We start from the raw sequence: 25,246 nt of genomic DNA on the forward strand, positions 1-25,246 counted from the left end.
AATTACAACACCAAATCCACACTGGCATGTTGTGTAGTTTTGGACCCAAATTCATTTGAGGTAGACAGAAAAACAAAAAGCCGACCTTTTATTTGGTGATTTAAAAAGTCTAAAAGGACAGATACTGTTAGAGGCATAGAACAGAAATCCAATAGCTTGCAGAAAAATTTAGAGGAAGAATAAATGGAAGAAAGGACCATGTAGTATAGGGAATGAGGCACAGTAGAAAACAATGACAAGACAAGCAGACAAACAGGAAGTCATAACACCCCCCCCAAGGCAATACAAACAAAAAAACAATACACAAGACACTTACAGATACAAAAAACTGAGGAAGCAAGAATAATTCATTTCATTTCTTTCACACATGGTTCAACAGTGTTTCGAATCATTAACGTTACGACAAAAACCAAAATGAAAACGGTAACAGTAACTCAACTTGAAGCAGATAGGCTACAGCAGCAGGACAAAAAATACTAGGTGTCACACTGGGCAGCTATTATCAGGAACCCGAGGCTACAGTGCACTCTGGCTCCATGGTTCAGTGCACCATAACTGAACACAAGACTGTAAAAATGTTGCCTGTTCTGATGAGTCGATTTCTGCAGCAAAATTGAGATTTTGAAGTCAAAATTTGGCACAAACTACATGAAAGCATGGATCCATGCTGTCTTGTATTAGAGGTTTAACCTGGTGGTGGTGTAATGGTGTGGCACACTTTGAGCCCTTTAGTGCATTTGTTACCATTAAAATCAATCTAGTCTTAGCAAGATGTAACTAATGAAGTGGCTCGAATTTTAAACTTAGGAGTCCAGAGTCAAAAACATAACCAGTCAAATGGACCATGACAGTTGAAAGGTTTCTCCCTCTTCTTCGTAAACACACAGACGCATCTAAATGCTGATTTCACACTTTTTTCACACTTTTTTTTCACATTTTTAAAATTTGTTCTAAAACCCTCTCAGTATTTTAGTAAATATGCCAAGAACTTCATCTGCAATATAGAGTCAGATTCTCACACATCATTAAAGGATGGATGTTTGCTTTGGTTGTTGCACATTAATGATTCCATTTCATTTTCCTGCATTTGAATTGTGAATAAGTTAATTATAAATGAATATGCAAAATGATTTTTAAAAAGGACTTTGAATTTTACATTCTGCCATTAATTTACTAATCAGTCTTCGTCTCATATTCCATTTAATCTTCTCATGTCTGTCACACCACAATCCTGGAAAGAGCACTAATTTCTGTGAAGAGCGCATTAGAAATATTCCTGTACAACTGTCCACTGGTTTTGGAGTGATGGTTTGTCTGATCTGACACAATCATCAACTCAGGACAAGTGAATGATGGCTGTCTATTCTCTGCTTCTGCTGACCTTTCATAGACAAATTCTGCGTGTGTGTGTGGATGAATTGTGTCAAACAAGCCAGTTTAAAAAGTAGAGTTAACTACAGTGCTTGTTTTTTTAACCTTCAGGTCCTTTTCTTTTGATGCTTTTAGACCATCAATAAAAACCCTTTAATAGCAGCACACGTTGCCTCAGTTCTTTAAAAATTACAAATAATTTAAAAAAAAAGAAAACACTATATAGCTCTAAAATTTAGAGCTATATAGAACAAATGCTCTAAAAGGAGTCGGGAACAACTCTGAACGTTCTGCTTTTGACCGAAACGATCTGTCAGGGGTCTGTGACCCAGAATTTATTGAGTTTATTTTGTATTTTTGATTTCTTATGTTATATATATATATATATATATATTGGAAATATGTTAAGTTGTTGTGTTATTAGTTAGGATTTATCCATCCATTCCCGCTTATCCTTTTTCAGGGTCGTGGAGGGTGCTGGAGCCTATCCCAGCTGTCATAGGGGGAGAGGCAGGGTACACCCTGGACAGGTCGCCAGTCTGTCGCAGGGCCAACACTCGCACTCACATTCACACCTATGGGCAATTTGGATTATCCAATTAACCTATCCCCACAAGACACATGTCTTTGGACGGTGGGAGGAAGCCGGAGTACCCGGAGAGAACCCACGCAAACACGGGGAGAACATGCAAACTCCACACAGAAAGACCCTGGCCTGATGGTGGAATTGAACTCTTGAACCTTCGTGCTGTGCAGCTACAGTGCTAACCACCGTGCCACCGTGCTGTCCTTAGGATTAGTTAGGACGTAGTTGAGTTTTATTCTACTTTTTAATCTATGTTTCTTGATTTAAACGTTTTTTCCTGTCGTCTATGCAGTTTGTCTTGACGTCAGTGTTTTTCTTTCAGTTATGCCGGTGTGTTGGTGTCTCCCAGTGTTCCATGTTCTAATTGTCAAGCTTGTGTTGTCATGTCTACATCTCTCTTTGTTTCCTGTTTTTTGTTTTGTTTTTTGGTGGTGTTTCGATGTTCAAGGTGTTTCATTTTAATTTCACCTGTGGTGCCATGTTCATTTGTGTCAACTGTGCTTCCCCAGGTATTTCCACTTCCATAGCTGGACTGGCCATCGGGCATACCGGGCATTTTGTTTTTATGGACCGATCGTTTTATTTTTTTTTTTTTTTTTGGAAGGGTATAAATAATGAAAGGTGTTGGATTGGCCAATTGGTCATGATCGACTCTGGGCTGGACCAATTACAGCCGAGGAGGTCGGATGCACCCTCCCCCTTGTTTAGCAATCTTATAGACGAACTAAAGAAAATGGAGAACAAAAAAAGGAAAGGAGGTGCAGAAAAAATTAGGGCCAAAAAGAAACAAGCCCTTCAGGCAGACGCTGCCAAAGGTGTAAAAAATAACTGAATTGTTTGGCGGTAGCTATGGCATAGCTTCCACAGATTTAGCAACATCAGCAAGTGGTGGAGGCCAGCAGGTGGATAAGGGAAAGGGGAGGCAAGAGGAGGAGAGACCCGAGGCGGCCGCCGGTCATAGTGGCAGACGAACTGAACTTAAGGTAAGAAGTTATGACCTGCTGTCTATCTGTGTCAGATATAAACCAAGTTTAGTTGTAGTTTGTTTTCGTTGTGCTGACTTTTTACAGTCGCTTAGAATAACTGGTACTGCGTACTAGCTAGCATGACGGAGTTTATATACTGCTGGGCGGGTGCTATGAAGTTACTGATAGTAAATTTTATTTTATGCTTAAGGTTAGTTTCTCAAACTCCTCAAAATCTTAACAGATTGTGCCAATCCTTACATGTTGCACCAGGCTGATTTATCATCAAAAGTGGAGAAGTCTGTGACAGAGGAGACAGAAGAGCAGCAGAGAGAGATGGAGCGAGAGAGAGAAATAAAAGACCAGGAGAGAGAGATGGAGAGATGACTTTATGTCATCCATGAGGGATGCATTTGACATATGTTTCACATATTATAACCCAACAAGTTACTTATAGCAATTTAAATACGAGCAATCAGTTTTTGGTAAATACCAGAAATCAGTTTTTGGCAGACAATCACTTTTTGGCACAACACCGGCTATTGCAGTTAATAATACAACAGCTTCTTGCCATTTTTTGTGTTTCTTTTTATCGCTGTGTAACTGAGTTCAATTGAAGGCCTGCATGCGCTAGTACCTCTTGCCACAGTTCCCAGAATCCTTTGCGGTTTTACCCCTGAATGACGTCACATTTTTGGTGGGCTGGTCTCTAGTCAAAATGCCCGGGCCGATTTTTTGTCCCAGTCCAGCCCTGTCCACTTCCCTCATTTTCGCTCTGTGTTTTTAAGTCCTCTGTCTTCCTCTGTTCTTTGTCGGGTCGTTTGTTTGTCTTATTGTCAGGTCATGTCATGTCAGGTCACGTCACAGAGTTTTTGCTCGTACTCATGCTCATGTTTAAATTTTTTCACTTTTATGTTTTGCATGTTCCTGTTCAGGTTCATGTTCTTGTCTCTTGCTGTTGTTTTATAGCTGGTTTAGTTCTTTCCTAGTTTAAGTTTTAGTTTAGTTTCGCCCTTGTTTCGCTTTGCCTTGTTTCTTTTGTTTTTGGACATCAGTCTTCTGTGTCTGCATGCTTTTCGGTCCGTAAACACACCGGCGTACCCCGCCATGATAGGATCTAGTGATGTACTGATGTACTCATGGCTTTTCTGCACCTTATATCTATGATCATTAATTGCTTTTTTTCTTTCTTCTTTTTTTTAATATAGTATATAACAATTATGTAAATAAGTTTGTTTTTTATGCTGTTTAGGCAACAAATATTTGGGAGAAAAAAATGCATCCCCAAAATAAGCGGCCAGGAGGTAAAGCTTGTCCAAGCATCTGCACACTTTAACATTAACTATGACTTTTTTCAAAGGTCCATGTTTTGAAAAGACACTTTGGAAAAATGCCTTATATCTTCAACTACAGGTCTTCATGAAATCTCCTTGTGTGTTTCTGCCACCAGATCTTCTGTTGAAGTAAACACTTCTTATAAAACTTTCGATCTTACGTGCTGCACAATAATTTTCAATATTTAGTATTTACTGTTATATTCACATAGGGGGTGGGGGAGTACAACTTCTGACAAAACCGCATCAAAAGCATGCATAAATAAGTTGAATATAAAAACTGTTTCCATTGTTTTTTTTTTTTGTTTTTTTTTTTTTTTTAATTTCAATTAACTCAATAATAAAGACTTCAATAAAAGACTCGATGTGTTTTCTTTTTTTTTTTTTTTTCTAAATGACTGTTTCCATTGTTGAATGAAGCAACTTTATGTGTTGAGTTTTGCATCAGTCACTCATGATTGTAAAAGGGTAGCCACACTTTGACACAATAATTACATTTTTTTAATATGAGACATTACAGAAATGTCTTATAGTAAGAAATTTGCCAAAGTGGCAGAAACATTACAAATAAATACAAACATATTGATGCAGAATAGCTGATTTTATTTATTGTGCCCTCAGATTGGTTTTTCCTTGTGACTCTGTCTTAGCCTGCTGCTTTTCTTTCTGACACTACCCACAACCACCTCCGTTCTCTGTCTCCTTCAATTTCAATCTCTCTGTTTTCCCTTCTCTCGTGAAGTTCTAGAGATGACAGTCTAGCTGTATCGAGAAATAGTGTCATTGATCCAGGAAACCAGAGAGCAGACTTTGGTGTAGACACCTGGAAGGTTGGGCTCAGCACAGCCCACGCCCCAAGAGATGATTCCCTGCAGCTCCCCATTACACACCAGAGGGCCACCAGAGTCCCCCTGAGCAGGGGAGAGGAAGCGTAAGAAGAGAGCAGGGTTTGTTCATCATCTCATCTCATTAAGGTTTACTAATGAGTATACTATTCAATGGTATACTATTCAAGTAACTGGGTAAAAATACCTGACAAGCATCCTTGCCCCCTTCCAGGTATCCAGCACACATCATGCTCTCAGTAATCCTTCCAGGGTAGGAGTTCTCACAGTCGTTGTCAGACAGAATTGGGACTTCTACACAATGTAGCTCATATGAAAATTCTGCAGTTGAGAGAAAGGAGAGGGGATTGTTATCTTTACTAAAGTATTCAGAGCATCTGTGTGCATCACAACCACATCATGCTTGCATGCCAACAATAACTGGCTTCTGAAACTGGTGTAAAATAAGTGCTCTGCATTCATTTTTTATTGTTTAGAGTCATCACATTAAGCCAAAAACAAGATTTCTACAGAAAAGATTTCTTAATTATTGAAGGCTTTAGTTCAAATGTCTTCATATCTATGAAACGTTTTAACTATATTTTTTAAATTTACCAAGGTTTGTGAGAAAATTCTTAATATGTTGCCAAAAGCAAGTCAATTTTTCAAAACCTTTTTTGTCAAAATCAGGTGGGCCTTACCTTGACCAGGGAATGTCTGCCCCCATCCAGATGCTGTGCACATATCCCCAGGTGTGGGGCAGGCTTTGGGTAAAGCAATAGGCTTGACGTACTCGTCCACAGTAACAGGGTATTTCAGTTTCATTAGCATGATGTCATAGTCTAGGGTAAAGTAATCAAAACTCTCATGTGTGTAGATGTCGTCAATTGGCATATACTGCTCTGTGCCCTCAGTATACCAGATTGTATGTTCACCCACAATGGCAACATGGGTAGAGGGTCTGAAAAGCAAGCAACAATTAAATTATTACAGTTCTCTTAGACACACATAGCAAGAATTTTAAGATACAAGAAGTCGGTACAAACATTTTCCAGCAGTGGGCAGCAGAAATGACCCACTGGTTGTTAATGAGAGCACCGCCGCAAAAGTGGTAGCCCTCATTGAGGGATACTTGCCAGGGTTGAGAATGAGCTGGACACTCGTAACCCCCCACAATCTTGTCATCCAAAGGGACTGCAGCTGTAATATAAAGGAAATACAACAAAGTTCTAAGTTAAAAATCTGTGTTACTCTAAAATCTTTGAGCATGATGCAAATAGTCTTTACCTGCAGTGCCCAGGATCATGAAAACAATCAGACCAATCATCTTTTAGCTTGCTCAAGAGCAGACTGGATGCGACTGACCTGTTATTCACTGTATTTATACATCAGCTTCTCTGTGACCTTCCATCCACCCCTCGCCCTGGACACCTTCATTTTTCCATCCACCTACAAACCTGCCCACTAAAGTCAACAACATATCCCTTTTAAAAAAAACACAACTTTGTCTTATTTTTGACAGTCTTATTTGCATACCTTCTATTTATGTTGGTGACAGGTGCAGAAATGATTCCCCCCCCCCCCCCCTTTTTTTTAAGCAACTATCAACTACTGTGTTTGTACATACTGCCATAATTCAGGAAAAACAAACAAACAAAACAAACAATGTAGGACTGCTTTTATTTTCTTGCTCCTGAGAGCACAGATGGTTTCTTTCTCACTTCATTTGGCTTTTATACAAACATGACCAAAAGCAGACCCAAACATTGACACATTTGAGCATTTTCTATATTTTTTAAACAGAACTATCATTCATAAAATGTTTTGACATTATTTCTCCAGCACAACTTTATATGTATTGTATTTTCTGCACAAAATAATGTTTAGAATTTTTTTTTCTTGAAGAAAGGACAAATCTTTCATATCTGACTTTAGTATCCAGGTAACAGATGTCGACATGTACGTACAGACTAGTTTTAGCAATTAGGGGGTTAATTCATTGAAATTTATACGATAATTAACATGCCAGCATATAATTTTTGATTTGGGGTTCCGGAGTCTTACGATTTGCTTTATAAAATATTGCACATCATTACTGTCAGTAAGAATTTACAGGAAAGCTTCCATACGAGAGTTCAGGCTGTGAATGAAATACAGACTTTCAAGCTCAAGAAGTCTAAAGGACATTGCACACACACACGCACGCACACACACGCACGCATGCACACATCAAGGCCATTCACTCAATCACGCACACACACATACCCACCTGCAAATGACACACAAAGACCCCCACCCCCCTTCCCAAATGAAGCCAAGCAGATGCCCCACGGAATCAGCAGCAAAACTGGGATGCAGCCAGATGGGGATCCACCAGTGGACCCCCATCCCAGGCTGTAGCTTGCCAACAATGAGTGACCTATGTGAGAAGCTTAAACAGGTGTTAAATGTGGGGAGATAAGCGATTTGGATGAACACTTAGCACCAAGCGGTAAGAACAGAATGCAGAGATACAGACGGGGTCAACATAACCAGGCAAGAGAGGAGGAGCAGGAATAGTTGGAGCACACAGACTATTGCAATATGAGTCAGAGTGTGCCTAGGTGTCTTCTGGGCATTTGCCAGACACCATGAGACTGCTGACTCTGCTGAAGGTTGGATTTGCTGGTAAAAATACAGAGATACACACATACATACAATGTACATATCTCTGTTGTAATGACACAGATTTGAAATGAAATTCACTTCAACTGTTGTGCAACAGTGGCAGTTACTCGTAAAGATGGCAGGAGTGTGAACATCACCATACATGGCCTCACTGAACAGACTACCACATCAGTGATGGTGTGCTCATCAGCAAGCAGCGCGTGCTCTCTGTTGCCCACTGTTGGTACAAGTAAGTACTCAGTGTTGGAAACATGAGTTTGTGCATTACTTTCTTTATTAAAAAAATAGATAAACTAAATAACTACATTAAAAAGATCATGTTGGTGTATGACAAATTTTTGGATCTTAGATAATCTGTTTTAAGGATTTTGTTTTTCTTGTTTAATCTGCCTGTACAGAGAAGCTGAAGAATGACATCATCATCTGGCTCCCTCAGTGAGTGAAAGAAAGGATCGGCCCTGTCTGCGATTTACTTTTACACGACACAGTTTAATATTTCCATTCACTGATGAAATACTTCAGACAAACAGCTGAGGCTTATTTTATATTTCTGTGTGTGCAGGTACGACTATCAGACATCACACTGGCCAAAATCTACCAGCCCTCAGAGGTGATTGAGGCTGTTATACTGATCCCATCGCCCACGTGCTGGACAAAAAAAACTAATAAATGAAACTTCTTAGTATACACACATTTTTTGATTGGTCTGTTTGTATTTAATGGAAAAAAGAACATCAAATAAAACTTGAAGACCAAAAATGCATCAGTTACAGGTTACTGTATTTATAATCAGTTACAGATGTAAATAAAGCGCCTTCACATTATTCTGACCGCCTTTTAATGTATCACTTTATGTCTGGATCAATTCAGCATTTATCATTTCCTGTACAGTTTTGATGGTAATCCTTCTATGTCAGATATAGTAACACTTACATATCACTTTCAATATAGTTCACGTCTGAACTGCCTGAAGTCACACAAACTGTGCATGTTTCTCATGCATCTTTCCAAGTTACTCTGTTCACTAGAGAATGACCTAAACAGCAATAACCTGTACATAATAACGCTCTCTCTCATTCTTAGACTGAAATGTTCCTCTGTGATGCATCTTTGCTTTTGCCCTTCCAGAGAAAGGGTCTTTCTGTGACTCTGTCTTGGAGGTACTTGATACAGCTTGCTTAGCAATATCCTGCAGCACCTTAACACTCACACATACTCAAAGACCCTTATTTGGAGTGACGGGGAGAGAGAAATAAATGTTCAACAAGTCTGGTTAAAGTACACATGCAGCATGTCTTCTGCATGTAGGTCAAATATCATATCTGAAGAAATTGTGAAACACTTTTATGTAAAACTGAATGACTGTAATGTTATTTATCTGCTGTTTTCAAAGGGTTACAACTGCTTTATCAATATAGAGGCCCTTCTCTACTCTTATAACATTTACAAGAACAAACTTATGTTATAGATTAAAGAAAGAGGTAGGGTTTTTCTATTATTTAATAAAAATCACATTGTCAATTATTAAGCCTCTCCTTAATTTCTGTTTCAGAGTGTCAGTAAATACTTTAACTCCAAAGAAGATCTAATGTGACACTATATTTAGGAATTAGTACTGAACCTACCGTGTTGCTAATGGCAGTGCAATTATCAAACAGTAGGAGGCCACAGTGGGCAATTTTTCTGTTAGTCCCAAACACTCCACTCATTTTCAGCAGTGCAGCATGCACATGGTAGTTTGCAGCATTAAATATTATTTTTTACATTCAACAAAGGCTGATTTCTTGGATGAAATTAAGTCTATTGACTCTACATGTTGTTTGTCACTCAGGATGACATTGTTCTCTTCATCTCTCCCTGAGCGTACTTGTCTTTTCTGAGCCCTGGTCTGCTCATCTCCTTTTCCTTATGTCTTCTCTCCATTACAGGGATGTTGGGTCCGAGCCAGGGTACTCCACCTATACACAATCAAACAGAGATTTCACGTGAAATGCACAATATTCACAAGAAGTCTAGCGGGTTAAGGTGACTTACGTTATTCATGTAAGTGTATAGAATCTCATCTCCAACTTCTGATAAAATACTAAAACAATAATACCTAAACCTAATAAATAAGAGCACCTAAGGGGAATTCAAAACAAATCAATTTCACAGTTTTGACCTGAGAAAAATGATCTCGGTGCTACCATTATTATGCTAATGTACTGCAATGCGTCAAATATGAAACTATTTTTAACAGTATGAGTTCAATTTTCTAATTTCCTGTCATGACAAGGTGAACATGTCTGAGATGTAGAATAAAAATCATAAAGAAAAGCAAGTAAAGCTTATTAAGCAAACAAATATATCCCATTCAAGACCTGAAGAGGCCTATTTTTCTCTGCAGTGCAGCTGTGTGTCTTTAATGTGTTTTTCATTTTTTTTAGAGAAACACCCGTAAAAAACATGTGGTTCAAAGCGTTGAATGATTTCAGTATGTTTCTAATTGTTTTCCAGTCTTGTGCATCAGGTGAAATTTCTTTAGTTCGTTTTAAGATGGAAGGTCCTCTGCATGTTTGCTCACATTACTGTATGTAAATGGCCTGTATTTATATAGCGATTTTCTAGTCCCTAAGGACCCCAAAGCACTTTACACATCCAGTCACACACACATTCACACATGATGGCAAGCTACATTGTAGCCACAGCCACCCAGACGGTATCTGAAAGAAATTTAAGAAGCACGCATACAGCATAACAACATATGTAATTCACACTTCTGTATTAACTTGTTGCACATTATACTTTTTAAAACATGTTTAAGGAAGCATTATTCTTATTTTACCAATCATGCAGCAAGTATTCAGACAAGTCAAATTAGCAATACCACGCTGCACTGACAATGTTATTGAAATAGTCAGTTATAAGTATTATCAGCTCCTCACGTATGGCAAATGGCCTGTATTTATATAGCGCTTTTCTAGTCCCTAAGGACCCCAAAGCGCTTTACATATCCAGTCATCCACCCATTCACACACTGGTGATGGCAAGCTACATTGTAGCCACAGCCACCCTGGGGCGCACTGACAGAAGCGAGGCTGCCGGACACTGGCGCCACCGGGCCCTCTGACCACCACCAGTAGGCAACGGGTGAAGGGTCTTGCCCAAGGACACAACGACCGAGAATGTCCAAGCCGTGGATTGAACCGGCAACCTTCCGATTACAAGGCGAACTCCAAACTCTTGAGCCAAACTCTCATCGCCCAGCAAAAGAAGACGAAAGAAGGTTGTAACAACTATGACTTACTGTCGTCAGCTCTCTGAGAGGAGGAAGGAAAGTTTGCTTCTCTCAGGTGTTCCACGCTGTTTTACAAACACATAAACATACCAGTAAATTAACTGCTTCACATGAACCATCCTGTCATTATGACTACTAACTGCACTACATGCATAAAATTGAATAAAAAAAAAAAACTTGTTTATTGCTGTGAAATTTAAGTGGAGACAGGAGTCAATCACCTGTGAGAGAAAGGGCGTGGTCTCAGCTCACCAGCGTATTCCTCTTCACTGCCGCGTAAACCCTCCGTTCGACAACTAAATAAAGACAGAAAAATATATTTTATCACCTGAGTTGTTTTTTTAAAATTTGATAAATCATTGTGTAAATAATGTATTTTCCATTAACCTAAGCTAGTGATCCTAGATAGAACAACCATCAAGAATAACCTAACAAGCAAAAACAGAAACATTTGGATTTTTAAAAATTACCTCTCGGCTTTAATGCGTAGTTACAAAGCATAGAAACATTTTAATTATTTTAATAGTCTCAATATCTGTATAGATTCAGTAACTTGGCTTGCAGGTCGCCTAACCATTTTTAATCATTTTATGATTCCTCTAATTAAATATTGTTTGCCAAATAACAATTAAATCTTCCTTTCCAAAACAAAATGAGAAAATAACATTAAAACCGGTGTAGTTTGTAAAATTAGTTCATCAAAGCCATCAGTTGTCACAGAAGCAGCTTTTTACTTCTCTGAAAGAAGACTACCAGGTGACTATAAATAAAGCTAGAATGTCATGGATCTTAATTGAGTAGCAGGAAAATGCTCTTTCTAGCATACAAGCAGAGAACCTTGATGTAATACTACTGCGATCTCACCTGCAAGGTTATTAAAGTAAACTAAAATCAAACTAAGAACTAAAACAAGGTGTGAAAAAACATTGTAAAACATTGTAACATTGAAAAAAAGAAAAGAAAATTAAGGTAGAAATATAAAGGTAATATCTTTAGTTTTAGTATCTCTTAGGTTGGTAAAAATGTTATTAAAACTTGCTGGTGAGGCAATTTGCAATAAAGGATTGGACATGGTTTGTAAGACTACTACTTTCCACTACTTAAAAAAAGGTTTTTATTGTAATACGTATAATGATTTTCCTAAATCTTGATTTAGGATCATGATTTAGGATCATAATTTAATAATTATGAGACTAAAGACATAAAGAGACTAAAAAAAACCTAAATTAAAACTTTTAAATTAAAACATTTTTTTGTTTTCAAACAATAAAAACTCAACTAAAACTTGACGATCCACTCTGGACAGAGATAGAAACTAACCTGAACTAAAAAAGAAATGGAATGAAAATAAAAACTAATTACAAAATACAAAACTATAACAACTCTGCTCACCTGTTTGTCTGTTTTCTGTACCTTTCCGTTTCACTGCTACTTTGAGGCTGCAGGAGAGAACAAACACAGTGACTGTACGGGCGTCGGCTATTGCGCATATGCACACGGCAGTTGGTAAATCTTTTCATTACTTTTTAAAAGGTTTAGTCTCTTGGAGAACTGGACAAATGCAACATCTCACATTTTCAAGCTGCCATAACCAAGAAGAATATGCAACTAACCTGAATGCCAGCAAGAACTTACCGAATAAGAGTTGGAGTGTTTGGGCAGTGTCTTAATTTCAGACGTCTGAGACTGGACGGAGGGAGAGGGACAGCGTGGCATTGTATTATTTTTAGGGGGTAAAGGTGGAGCGCTAATGTGAGAGCTGGGATACTGGAAGTCCAAACTGGAAAACTGGAAAATAAATAAATAAAAATGATAATAAAAAAAATATCACTCAATAGAGAGAACTTCTTTTAAAATCGCAGAAATGCGAATGAGGATGCATGGTGCACACAAGGTGCCTGGATTTTACTGTATAACAACTATTTAAACACAGAACTACAAATGTCTATTTGTATAGTCAAAAAGATGTGCAGGTGGTTTTATGAATCTATACTTGGGCGATGTTGCTTTCAAGTGACTATATATAGCATCCTATAACTAGTATTGACATTAAGCAGAAGGTACATTGCAGTCTAATGAGTTTGCATGTGCTTATTTTATTAACCAAAGATTAATGACTAATTTAATTTTGTCCAAACGATGACGTCGAATGAAAACTACATGACAAAGTTGACCTGCTAGAGGCTATACATGCAAACAATTATTTTCTCTTAACCCGATGGCGGGCCATACTATGGCTGTTGATGGCAGACCAAAAACTCAATTTGCTAGCACAGCACAGCTAAAATTAAACAACATGGAACACGGAAATGTATTTACACACCTTCCTCAGGGCAGCTATTTCCTTTACCATTTCTTCAATATCCACATGATCCTCTTCGTCGTCGTCATCATCGCCCTCCTCCACCAGCACCTGATCGCTGACTGGCACGTACGGCTCCAGGAGGATGGACTCTGTTCCTCTGATGTCGCAGCGGCAGTATGGGCAGGTTTGGCCAGCTGACTTCTGCTAGATGAATATCAACAACCCATCATCGGAAGAGGAAAAGAGAACGTTCACGTGAATGTGAAGAAACACCCATTCTCTTCAGCAGATTAATATCTTTTAAATTGTACAGTATGTAGTGGAATATGTTGAACATGTCTTCAAAGACAAAGGCCTCTGGCTGTTTGAAAGATAAAGGTAGTGGAAAATACCACGTTCAACAGACCCTGTAGATTGTGGTTTTCCACCTCAACATAAAAGGGAATCGTTGTAACATTCTGCTTTTGCTTCCGCTACTATAGCACAGAGCCTTTGTGTTTTTCCAGGTTTTGATGTGACCTCGATTTGTTAATATGATTACACAGACTGCTCGCCATATTATGTTATCTATTTTTGTACGCTGGTACGTCTCTAGTTTTAACAGGGATTAATGTTTATAGGGAACCTCACTACAAAATAGTTCTTTTCATTACATTAGTTCAAACATACGTTAAATCTAACTGCCCGGAAGTCTTTTGTTGTGTCAGATGATCGTCATTAAAATCCCTACTTACAAATTTTTCACAAAAGAAACAAGACATAGATTTCACTATAGCTGTGTTTATGACTAACAGAAACACCTTTAACCTCTCATGAACAGTATGCCAAGATAATGGTTTATGCATCTTGCACACAGTTGTACAGAAGGAGCAATGCATACTCAGCAGGAGTTTTTTTTCTAGATGTTTATCAGCAGCTAAATTATTGGGCCGTACTCCAGATATGACAGAATGAATGAGTTAGCAACATGCAACAGGACAGAAATGAGAGGATATGTAGGACATTTCCTTGAAACAGTGATGCTGTTTGCCATCTTGGAGATGACATAATCGATATGATGAGACCAAGATAAAGAGACGTCTGACTTAAAAACTTCATGTTTACGTTTCCAAACAACAAATCAATCGAGATCCTATCAATAAAAAAATTCAGGGCCACTGTAAAAGCATCCCTACTACAGAAATATGATGCATGTAGTCTATAAATGTTCTATTTCAAACTCTTACTGAATTTAACATACACGTTCTGATATTTGGTATGCTGCTGCAATGCTGATTTTGTTTTTGGGTTATGTTCCTTACACCTTACATGTCTATGTAAAGTAAACTTACAGTTAAAAAGAAAGTTTGCTTAACCTTAATCTCATAAAACTTACAACTTTTCCGTTGTGGTGTGGCATCCATGAAGCTCTTTGAACTTTCTTTTCAAGTTAGTCTCTTTTTCTCTCTCTCCCTTTCTCCCTCTCTCTGCCTTTCTCCTTCTCACATTACATGCGCACACTTTTTCTCATAGTGAATGTCACCGATGCAGCTTAAGGAGGATGTGAGGCTAAGCTCACACAGGAAGTCCTGAGCCAAATGTCAGGACATGTTGCTCTGCACCTTCAAAAAAACAAACAAAACACCTACTGAATAGGTGGAGGGCTTCTAGCTGGGATTGTCTGAGTAAAAGAACTAGCCAGAACCATGAAGCTATACTTTGACAGCTCCAGCTTTAATTCTGATTGGACGTCTTCTTTGTCACTCTGTAACTCGAAAGAGGAAGCAGGAAGTTGGGGAAGCCCCCCTGGAAGAGAACAAACGAAGTGCATACAGGACATGCTGTACACATGATGACTGAATTTTCTTTGGCTGAGAAATTTCTGTCATCTAAAGAGGTCAAATGTAAAGTGTATTGAAACATCAATATCACATGATATTCTGTACATTGTCCTCAGATTTTCACGTTTATATTATAGTGAATAGGCTATGAGCTACTTTGTATTATCTCTATTATATACAAATAAATAATGGTGACATTATGAGAGGATGATTCTTGAGTGTCATGCCTTGGCTATCAAGCTATAAAATCTAATAGGTCATCTAAAAATAGCTCAACAGAGCACATATTACAGGTGCTTTATAAGCATTGGTGCACTCGATATTGCCTGAGCTCGACTATAATTTTTCATGTAAACAAAAAAAAAGGAAAAAAAGAAAAGTGGAAGAGGAAAATCACAGCCATGTAGAAGTGTGATAATTCCATATTATTTTTTGAAGATAATATATGAATACTGGGGGAAAAAATAAATCAAGGTAGTTTTTCAGAGTTAAAATAACTTCTTGCCAATCCTACATTTTAATAAAGTGTTTGCATGAGAAATCTTTTTTTGCACCAACCCCAAACCACATTCAAATAACCCGCATTGTTACAGTACAGCAGGACTGCAACCAACGACCAACCCGTGGCCTAAAAAACTATATCTAGTTCAGCCAGCCCAGACTGTTTCACCCCAATGAACACACAACAACGGTTACAGTAACTGTCTGTCTCCCTTCAACGTCTCTGTATGAGCGGGATATATTTGAACATGCGTCTGTGAATTTGAATGGATTTAAATAGGTTACAGATTTGAAAACTTTGAGTCCGTGGATGAAGATTCATACCTGCCAGCCTGTGAGGCAGGTTTGGCACAGGAGATGGCCACAGGGCTGAATCCGGGTGTCTTTATCCCTCTCTGTGCATATCTTACATAGCTGGTAGGTGCTGCCGATCTCACAGTAAAGCTCATACTGTTCCTGTTTGGTGGTTGTATTTAGTCAGAGAGACAAGACAACATCTCAGGATATTATCTGTTTTGTCTTGGCAAAGGTTCAAGATGCTGCAGTTAAATAGATAATGATGTATAAATTGCAGCCACTCACTTCTGTAACTTTAACTTTTCCTCTGCTGGCTGGTTCACACAAGCTTTTCAAGTCAGGGTTCACATCCCGGCCATCTGGGTACAAGTAGCTGCAGGCACAGAAAAGCACGGAGCTTAGAGAAAAAACACATAAACAAAAGAAGCAATTCAGAGGAATGTACATGTTTGTCCTAACCAGCCCTGATTGAAGCCTTGAATCAGAGCTTGGTAGAGAGGTATGTCCTCCGGGATAGTCTGGATGATGGCACCATCAAATGTCACGTGGCCAATAGCCCACTCTCCCATTTTTGTACAGCTCAGACGAAAGATATAGCTGCAAGGAAAAGGAAAACATGTAGCTCACACAGAAAATGGAAAAATAACCACATTAAGAGACATTGAGGTTTTCCAGAAATATCAGCAGAAGATTTTACACAATTTTCAAATGGGGCTAATCAAATTAAATTCCTCTCATTCTCAGCTATAATAACAATAAAAAATTTGCACTGCATGATACTTTTGGCCATGGCTAATGTTTGTTTGCAGAAACATTTCTTGAATAAACCCCCAGAAAACTAAAGGTATAATATTGGAGCAATAAATGAAAAGATTCTCTTATTTATATATATATTTAGAATCTTGAGACCTTTTTCATATTTTCATACTTTTTGAATATTTTCTGAGTGATGCATGAATCCTCACCTCCCAGGTCTGTGCAGGTAGTGTTCCAGACGAGCTATAACCTGGTCATAGGTGAGGAAGGCCATGTAGCCTGGATGAGTCACGGCCAGCTGGTTCCAGTTCATTAAAAGAGTCCTCCACGGCTAAAAGAGATGAGGGAAGAGGATTTGATCTTGGATACTGCATGCCTTAATCTTTTGCACGCCCTTGTTAGTGACACTGTCCGGTCATCTCCTCTAAAAGGGCAACTGATCTGTTTAGTGTTTGGATTTGTTCTCTTTGAACAAACATGAGCTTTAGCGGTGCTGTACAGTTTTCTTATTTCATCTATCGTGCAAAGCTACAGTAACTAGCTACTGGTAACAAACCATTCTCCGACAAGCAAAAATGCAAATAGACATATTTCCTACACCATCTGGTTCTTAATGTAACAAAACTTTCACCTTACCTGAAACAGTCGCGTGAAAACATCAAACTCAAACACAGAGATGTGATCGTTGCAAGTTAAGTCAATGGTTGACTTCAGAGCCATAGATTCCATCCCTTCCTCAAATGGATGTACATTTCTCAGCTGTTCTTTAAAGGTATTCCACTGCACTATACACCTGTCAGAACACATGCTTAATGTTTGGTAGATGTAAACATACACATAAGACGATGTCAAGAAATGTTTCAATACTAACTTGTCGCCAAATGACTCCCTCCAAAAGTCCTCAGCTGCAGATAACGCCACCCTGTATTTGTCACCCTGAAAACATCCTCCTGGATAAAAGGCCTTCAGCTCCCACAGCATGTGACTGAACAACAAAGTCAGCTTGGTCAAATTCCTCCTGAGAATGAAAGACGTCACAGACTTTAAGCTCTGGCTGCAGAAACTTTTATAGAAACATTTATAGTTTTGCTCCACAGTGTCTGAGTAATCATGCAATACAATCTTTTTCTAGGCAGAAACCCTTGTGTTTGTGAATCTCAAGTATACACAGTGTTCCTATTTAAAATGAGTTTTCCTAAAGCTTTATGTAATTGCATTAAGTACAAATAGATATCTGAACTTTTAGCACTGGTGCACAAATATAGGCACTGTTATATACTACCTTTCTGTTTCAGTTGCAAGAAATACAGACACTTTCCATAGATACAAACACACAAACAGAATCAAACACACTCAACAGGTAGTCCACCTTGCAAACAGGATGCTGCCTGCTGCATGCTTGTCTGTAAATACCACAAAATGTTCCATTGGCCAGTGTGTCACTTTAGGCCAGTCTCAATAGTCTTCTCAGGCACTTCAAAGGCTTTCTATAAATATAATTGATATTTTTGATAGTTTTATTTTGATGCTACACATATTTATAACTTTTAGTTTAGTTAACAAAAAACTTTCTCTTTTTGCTAGAAGCAACTTGGTGCAACTCTCAAATGGGAGTATATTAAAAAAAAATAACAACAACAACAACAACAACAGCAATAACACCTCCCCACCACATACACACACATACACATGTTACATTCAAGCATGCTATAATGTGTAGTGTTAACAAGTAAGGGTCTGTCCTCCTCCATGTGTTTTATGCAGCACAACATGTATAAAAATGTGTTAAAAAGCTAGTGCATGTACTACTACTGAACTTTGAAAACACAGAAGCTACGGACATTTAGATATGCTTTCACTTTTTACATGTGGGCATTACTTTACAATAAATACAATGAACAAGTAGAGGAGGGCTTTAATTTATGTTTCCATATTTATTGTCTATATTGACTAAAAAACACTACTGTCTGTTTCAGCTCTCTGTGCACTAATCCCAATCAATAATTCGAGTATTTAAACTTACTAAGGAAACTAAATTTCGTAACACAAAGTATTTCCTCTTTTCTAACACTTTTATGATGCAACTCTGGAGGCAATCATAACTGTTGAAATATTTAAAATTCTTTAGAAATCTGCTATTGTGGAAAGTGGTTATAGACTTTCCACCTCAATGAGAAAAAGAAAACCCTCTATGGTGTTAAATAGAGTACTCAAGAGTAATAGTAGAGGAGGAGGCGGGAGGAAATGTGTAAGCCACATCTCTCACTCTGGCTGGGCCTTTGTACTTAAAAATATCATTCAAAAGACAGAAACACTGCACTGAATAGAACCATAAACACATCAGCTAACATTAGGGGAAGTGCTTTAATTCCTTTTATTATGAGATATAATAATTTGCATTATAGTAATTTGGTGTCATTTGTAGCTGAACATTGTTGGCATGTTCCTCACCAGCTTGTGCGTGACCTCAAACAGTTTGATGTGAAGTTCCTTGTTACTGTTGCTTTCTTTCTTTTTTTTGCATCACGCAGCAAAACTGAATTACTTCAAGTAATCTCTGGGTCAGTAACCACCTTTGAACTCTGCCAGCACCAAACAAGATGTTCCATGGTGCAAGATTTCAGATTTAATTGACAGGTATGTAAGTGAAAGAGAGCCGCTTGCATCGAACACTATGGGAATATTTCTCCAATTTGAAACAATTCTGCATGTTAATATTTAGAATCATAATCATATAGCTATTATCAGTGTTTCTTGTTTTTTCAAAGAATACAGATTCGTGTTTAAAACCATTTGCAACACCCAAACTATGTGGTAACCACTACTTGTTTTATAATATAAATTCTGCCACAATTCAGAGCAAGACTATTATAAATCTACTCCACTTCAGAAATTTGATAGTTGTGTGTAGTTCTACAAAACACTATGTGAGGCCCCTTCCTCAGTCAAAATGACAGTGCACAAATATAAAAAAAAAATAGATAAATAACTGACAGACTTAAATGCATCATAAGTAAGTAGCTAGAGCTCTTTAGATATAACGTGGCTTGAGGGCGATCGTGGTTCAAGAGTTGGGAGTTCGCCTTGTAATCGGAAGGTTGCCGGTTTGAGTCTCGGTCCTTGGGCGAGACAGTCAGTGCGCCCCAGGGTGGCTGTGGCTACAATGTAGCTTGCCATCACCAGTGTGTGAATGGATGGATGACTGGTTGTGTAAAGCACTTTGGGGAACTAGTAAAGCGTTATATAAATACAGACCATTTACCATACGTGAGGAGCTGATAATACTTATAATTGACTATTTCAATAACATTGTCGGTATTGCTAATTTGACTTGTCTGAATACTTACTGCATGATTGGTGAAATAAGAATAATGCTTCCTTAAACATGTTTAAAAAAGTATAATGTGCAACAAGTTAATACAGAAGTGTGAACTACCTATGTTGTTATGCTAATGCTGCAGCTGTATGCGTGCTTCTTAAATTTCTTTCAGATACCCTCAAAGTTGTCAGTGTTTCGCTTATGATAATCTTCCAACCGCTAAAGCTTCCACTGTTGGTTTCTGTCGTCTCAAATAATAATTAGATCTCACTTCTGTTTTTAATTTTTAACAGACAGAACTTTCATGTAAAGAACTGCTATTTCAGCTTCCAACAGTCAAATACTTTAAAAGCAGACTGAAAATTTTCTTATTTGTATGAGCTGTAGCAGTACAATCCAAAAAAAACGATGAGAATATAAAAGAGATTTGTTCTGATGTCTAAACCACAATATGTATAACAATTTGTGAACTTGCCACATGACTGACCATGCAGGATTTGTGGTATGAGGGCCATCTGTTGTACATGCTTGAGATTCTTGAAGATGACGACATAAAACTGTAAATATGGGTTATGTGATTTTCATATTCTACGGGAAAATCATCTTTGAAAACAGCTGCTGGCTGTGAAATTTTAGCAGAACTGAGCGTACATTGTGCAGCATGCAGTGGACTCTATAGAGTTACAGCCAGCTCCCCAAATGAACCAGCAGAAGGGATAAGAATGATATTTAAACTGTAATTTTGATGTTGATATAATTATTTGTTTATTAACTTTTAACATGCTAAACAAAGATTTTTTCAATGTATAATATAACCGAGCTACTTCAGTTAGTAGATCACTGTCACCTCAAGCAGTTTTGTGGTTTGAACTGACTATGGTCAGGTGGAACCTTTCTGTGTCTATTTTTACTGTGCGCCCCAGTTACTTTTCACCGGTTAAAGGTTTACATGCAAGCTTAACTAATGGTGCTAAGTTGGTTGCAGGAGTGGGGGCTGCTCTCTATATTAACCCTGTGATGGAGTAGTGACCCGTCCGGGACAAAACTCCACTTATTTCGCAGTTGCTGCACAAATTTTGAGCGCTGCTTTTCAACAGCAAACCGGCCAGCGCCTTGGAATAAAGCTAAAACATTAAAATGTAATATCAAAGCACATGAAGGTTAATGCAACTACATCCAGTCAGAACAAAAAAAAAATCATCATCAATCATCATCACCAGCTAGTTGATAAAAGATTGGACTATATTTTAGTTGGTGCTCACCAAGAACACTGCAAATCAGCTTTTCTTTATTCAGCATTCACGCTAGCTAATAAATTTGGCAGGGCGCTAAACTTGTGACAACAGAATAGTTATTTGCTCACTCAGTTCTGAACTAACACCGGTTGCAGGTTGGTATATTCGTAGGCAAATGCGGGCAAAAAATCGTGCTCAAGGTTAGACAGTCTCTTTCTCACACTGCTCAAATTCAAAGGATGTTGTTGTTGTTTTTTCTAGTTTCCCCATATTAGCATCACAAAAGTGCAAGGTTGGCTCTTTTCCACCTTAATTATTAGTATTCCAAACAGGTGCAGGAAAATGCAGCCAACACTCCACATATAAGTAAGTCTATTAAGCTGTTCCAGAATATCCACTTGAATGAAACAGCAGACAGAAAGTTATAGTACAAACAGAAAATATAAGTACAGAGAGTAAAGTCTTATTTTATTTTGCCTCAGCTTCTATAGGTGGTTTAAAATAGTTTTTTCTTCAGTGCATTTAATTTGTTTAAGGATGAGCTTAAACCTCTATCACTGCTTTCAAGTAAGACTTTTAAATCAGGCAATTATAATGGGCTATATTTAATTTGAACTTTTTTTCCTTTAGTAATGCACAAGTGGTATAAAACCCTTGGTCACAGGATACTGGAAGAAGAAATGGGGGAAGGTTTTGCTTTTTTCTTTTATAGTCTATTTAATATTCCTGCAGAAGTTGAGTTTAGAGAGACAAAACTCTTATGGTTTCTGTTACTTAAATTCATTCCCACAAAATTGACTAGCCACAGCACCTACATTAGATACTCTACACAAGATTTGACACTAGATCAAATGACGTAAATTGAGAGTCTTCGTATTTTACAGTTCCTTTGGTATATCAGAAAAAAAAATTGGCTTGAGAACATGATCTGGTTGAGAGTGAAGGAATCGTAGTGTAATCTGGCAATAATAATATCAGATGGATGTTCACTCATTTTGCTTTTTATAATTTTCTGTCCAGCTTCTTTTATTAGCATCTGGTTAAAAACACATTGTATTTGCTTCGATTAGGAAAGCTCGGGTATTTGCGTTACTTGGATCGGCATGGCCGATTTCATTTGTGGCACCAAAAGAAATGGAAAGTCTGGAAAATTCGAATCTAAGATCTTACAGTGACTTGCAAGACAATTGGTATGAAGCGGAGATGTCAAACTCATGGTCAGTGGCCACATACAGACTGTTTTAATCTCATTTTGGTCAACTGTTGCACAATACCAGATTAAATAAGACCTCAGACCTCTTTTAGTCTTAAAGAAATAGAGGTACATTTTAACAGTATTTAAACTTCAAGCTTAAAAGTCGTTTATGACTCCATTATATTTCATACAGGAATATGCCACATAAAATGTCTTGTTTCCCTAATCTGACAGAAGTTCTAAAACCTTCTTAGATAATTAAATAATTTCATTTTTCAACAATTTTACGCAAAGAAAAGTTAACCCAATTCATCTCCGTCAGCTGAATGGCTTTCATCATCACTTTTGGCATTAAGTATCTGCCTACAGTAAAGCTTGATATTCCAGGTCTGACAGCCATGGATTACTGCAAAACACTACAAAGCAGTGATTAGAAGTGGTAAATTAAAATAACACAAGTCCATAATGATGACAAGCACGTATATTTACATAGCAATAAATTATCCAACAGAACTTTCTATTGTCCCTGCCACACGAACAGACTGGTTCCTGCAAGAAACTATGAAAAATTGCAAACAAAGTGGACAAATTCATGGGTGAGAAGCATTTTGATAATTAAAAACATCACATAGGTACATATAAAGGTATGACTGGCATCATAAATGACCACTACCTAAAGATTATTTAAATAATAAAACAAATATCCGAGCTGTATTGTGAAAAATAAGTGCTGTTGGTCAGTTTTTCCATATTCAGTCAGGCTGCCATCGTTACAGTTAGTAATGCATAGGCACGGCTCCTTAGCTTAACCATCCCTATAATCGAGGCGTCGTGGTAGGCCGTGCTTTTGAGAAGTCTGACAATGCTTCACACCTCGTTCGGACAAAGGCCAACATTTCAGACAATCACCTTTATGACATGTTCAGTTCTTAACAACTTGATACACAACGCTTCCAAAATTCGGTCAGAAACTGATTTCCTACTACCGTACATATGCTGCTGTTAAGGAAATTTGACCTGTGAGACTTCTGGAAAGCTTAGTGAGGATTTTCTTAATTACTCTCTGAAAATCTAAAAACATATTTTTGGGGCCAAAGAAACAGAAATTTGGCAGATTAACCTGTTAATCTGTCGCCCCCCCCCCCCCCCCCCCCCCAAAAAAAAAACAAAAAAAAAAACGAAAGAAAATGTATTATTATTTGCGATGACTTCACATGTCTTGTCACTTGTCTGAACAAGGCCAAAATACTGAAAAAAAGTGCACGCTTTCACATATAAGAGACTGGAGCTAGGATGAGTTTGCATTTTTGGTTAAACTGATGAAAAACATAAATGTAATCTAAACAAATGCTAATTTTACAAATGTCACAATGTTCTGTTATAGTAAAAATGTAATAATGAGTATGTTACACAGAGTTTTCTTTTTCTTAAAAAAAAAAGTTGTTCTTTGTTTTCTAAACAATTTCTTGGTCTTGAAACATTTTGGTGTTTCAAGACCAAACTTTCCCTCTTCCCCTGCATGTGTATGTAGATGCCAGCCAGGGGCCCTCTCACCTGTAAGTTGAAGTCTCTTCATATATCTTCCTCCGTCCTTCTTTAAACAGCAGTAGAGCCCGCTCTGTCTTATCAAAGAGGTTTTTGATATGGATCCTCAGGTACTCTGCCTCGTCTCCGTGTGGCACCTGTCCACCTGCCTGCCTGAAGCCTTGGAAAGGCTCCCAGACCTGGATGAGCAGCACTGAGGTCTCTGACAGCAGCTGTGGTAGGTATGGCGGACTATTTCTCAGTCCAAGCCGAGGGGTACTGCACAGCTGTTGGAGTTTATCCAGTCTTCTGAGGGTCTTGCCCACGAGCCGAAGATCACCACGAGTGGGGGGCCCGGAGCTCAAATTCGGGCTCCTGGACGCGCCCAAATCTGCTGCCGCCATTGTTCTGCTAATGTGAGGTTTCAGGTGAAGTCAACCAAAAACTCAGTCTGTGAGTCTGTGAGTGTGTGTGTGTGTGTGGGGGGGGGGGGTGTCAATAAATATCTACAGTTCTTCTGTGTCAAGAGATGTGTAATCGCAATTTTTGAATGTGTGAATATTCATAAGCAATGAAGCTAGTGGTTGGTTCAAGTTTTTGAGCGTTCACTCTGATATTTGTCTTTAGAACGATATTTGCATGCCATCATGTTAATCTCAGAAGCATGCATCTTGTCCTCCTTAAACTGCATCCATTGTTGAGCCATAACAGTCCAGTAGTATTACATTATCCAGCAACAGACAATAGGAGCAGTTACAATTACGTTTCATTTAAAAAGGAAAAGAAAAGTGTGCTCTTCCAGCCAATACAGCCACTTCTACTGATTTTTCGCTCACTCCTGTGTTCGTCTTTCAGAAATACGAAAATACAAGTGCTACAAAACAAATTCTACATTGTAAGTTTAACTTAATACGGGCCTTACAACACTCGAGGCCAAGAAAAGCACTAAAAATAAAACACAAAGAGGCACTGAGGCTAACACCAAGCCCTCAAAACATTTGAAACTTCTGCCATCACGCTCCCTTCTCCTCTCTCTCTCTCTCTCTCCACCCCTACACATTTATAGCAGATTTTAAGCACTGTACTCTTGCTTACCAACATCTCAGCAGCAATGCAGTCCTAGAGCTAGTGCATCTACTGTCAGCGCAGCGGAAACATGTTTTCTGTCATGGCCTGAAACATTACTGTTTCTCCTTTGTCTTGCTTGATGTCACTCTGCCCCTCGTCTTGATTGTCTTGCTGCAACCAGGAAACCAAATAGGTTTGTTTC

The 25,246-nt window shown here is 38.3% G+C and overlaps 2 protein-coding genes and 1 long non-coding RNA gene across 6 annotated transcripts; 1 reads left to right on the forward strand and 2 right to left on the reverse strand.

Moving 5' to 3' along the window:
• Window positions 1-1,809: 1,809 nt before the first annotated feature.
• Window positions 1,810-8,772, forward strand: LOC145431947 (uncharacterized). 2 transcript variants are annotated; one of them, XR_013912280.1, is made up of 4 exons: window positions 1,810-2,940; window positions 7,845-7,976; window positions 8,146-8,182; window positions 8,310-8,772. It is a non-coding gene; the product is annotated as an uncharacterized LOC145431947 (long non-coding RNA). The 2 variants fall into 2 exon arrangements; XR_013912279.1 differs by lacking the exon at window positions 1,810-2,940 and adding an exon at window positions 6,919-7,747.
• On the reverse strand, window positions 4,839-6,516 carry LOC113031984 (trypsin-2-like). The gene is made up of 5 exons (XM_026184589.2): window positions 6,368-6,516; window positions 6,127-6,280; window positions 5,782-6,041; window positions 5,289-5,422; window positions 4,839-5,167 (listed from the first exon to the last, which is right to left on the reverse strand). The coding sequence occupies exons 1-5, from the start codon at window positions 6,405-6,407 to the stop codon at window positions 5,015-5,017; spliced, it is 741 nt and encodes a 246-aa protein (XP_026040374.1). The 5' UTR covers window positions 6,408-6,516; the 3' UTR covers window positions 4,839-5,014.
• Window positions 8,441-25,246, reverse strand: cblc (Cbl proto-oncogene C). Of its 3 annotated transcripts, none has more exons than XM_026184587.2 (14): window positions 25,072-25,246; window positions 24,007-24,384; window positions 17,575-17,721; window positions 17,340-17,496; window positions 16,913-17,034; window positions 16,407-16,544; window positions 16,233-16,320; window positions 15,975-16,106; window positions 13,348-13,533; window positions 12,660-12,812; window positions 12,417-12,463; window positions 11,246-11,320; window positions 11,034-11,089; window positions 8,441-9,705 (listed from the first exon to the last, which is right to left on the reverse strand). In XM_026184587.2, exons 2-14 carry the CDS (start codon window positions 24,378-24,380, stop codon window positions 9,575-9,577), a joined length of 1,806 nt encoding a protein of 601 aa, XP_026040372.1. In that variant the 5' UTR covers window positions 24,381-24,384; window positions 25,072-25,246; the 3' UTR covers window positions 8,441-9,574. The 3 variants fall into 3 exon arrangements, with proteins under 3 accessions (XP_026040372.1, XP_026040373.1, XP_026040371.1); XM_026184588.2 differs by having other exon boundaries at window positions 13,348-13,530; window positions 24,007-24,387; window positions 25,072-25,232; XM_026184586.2 differs by having other exon boundaries at window positions 24,007-24,387; window positions 25,072-25,232.

Source organism: Astatotilapia calliptera, chromosome 11 (genome assembly GCF_964374335.1).
Source record: "Astatotilapia calliptera chromosome 11, fAstCal68.1, whole genome shotgun sequence".
NCBI lineage: Eukaryota > Metazoa > Chordata > Actinopteri > Cichliformes > Cichlidae > Astatotilapia > Astatotilapia calliptera.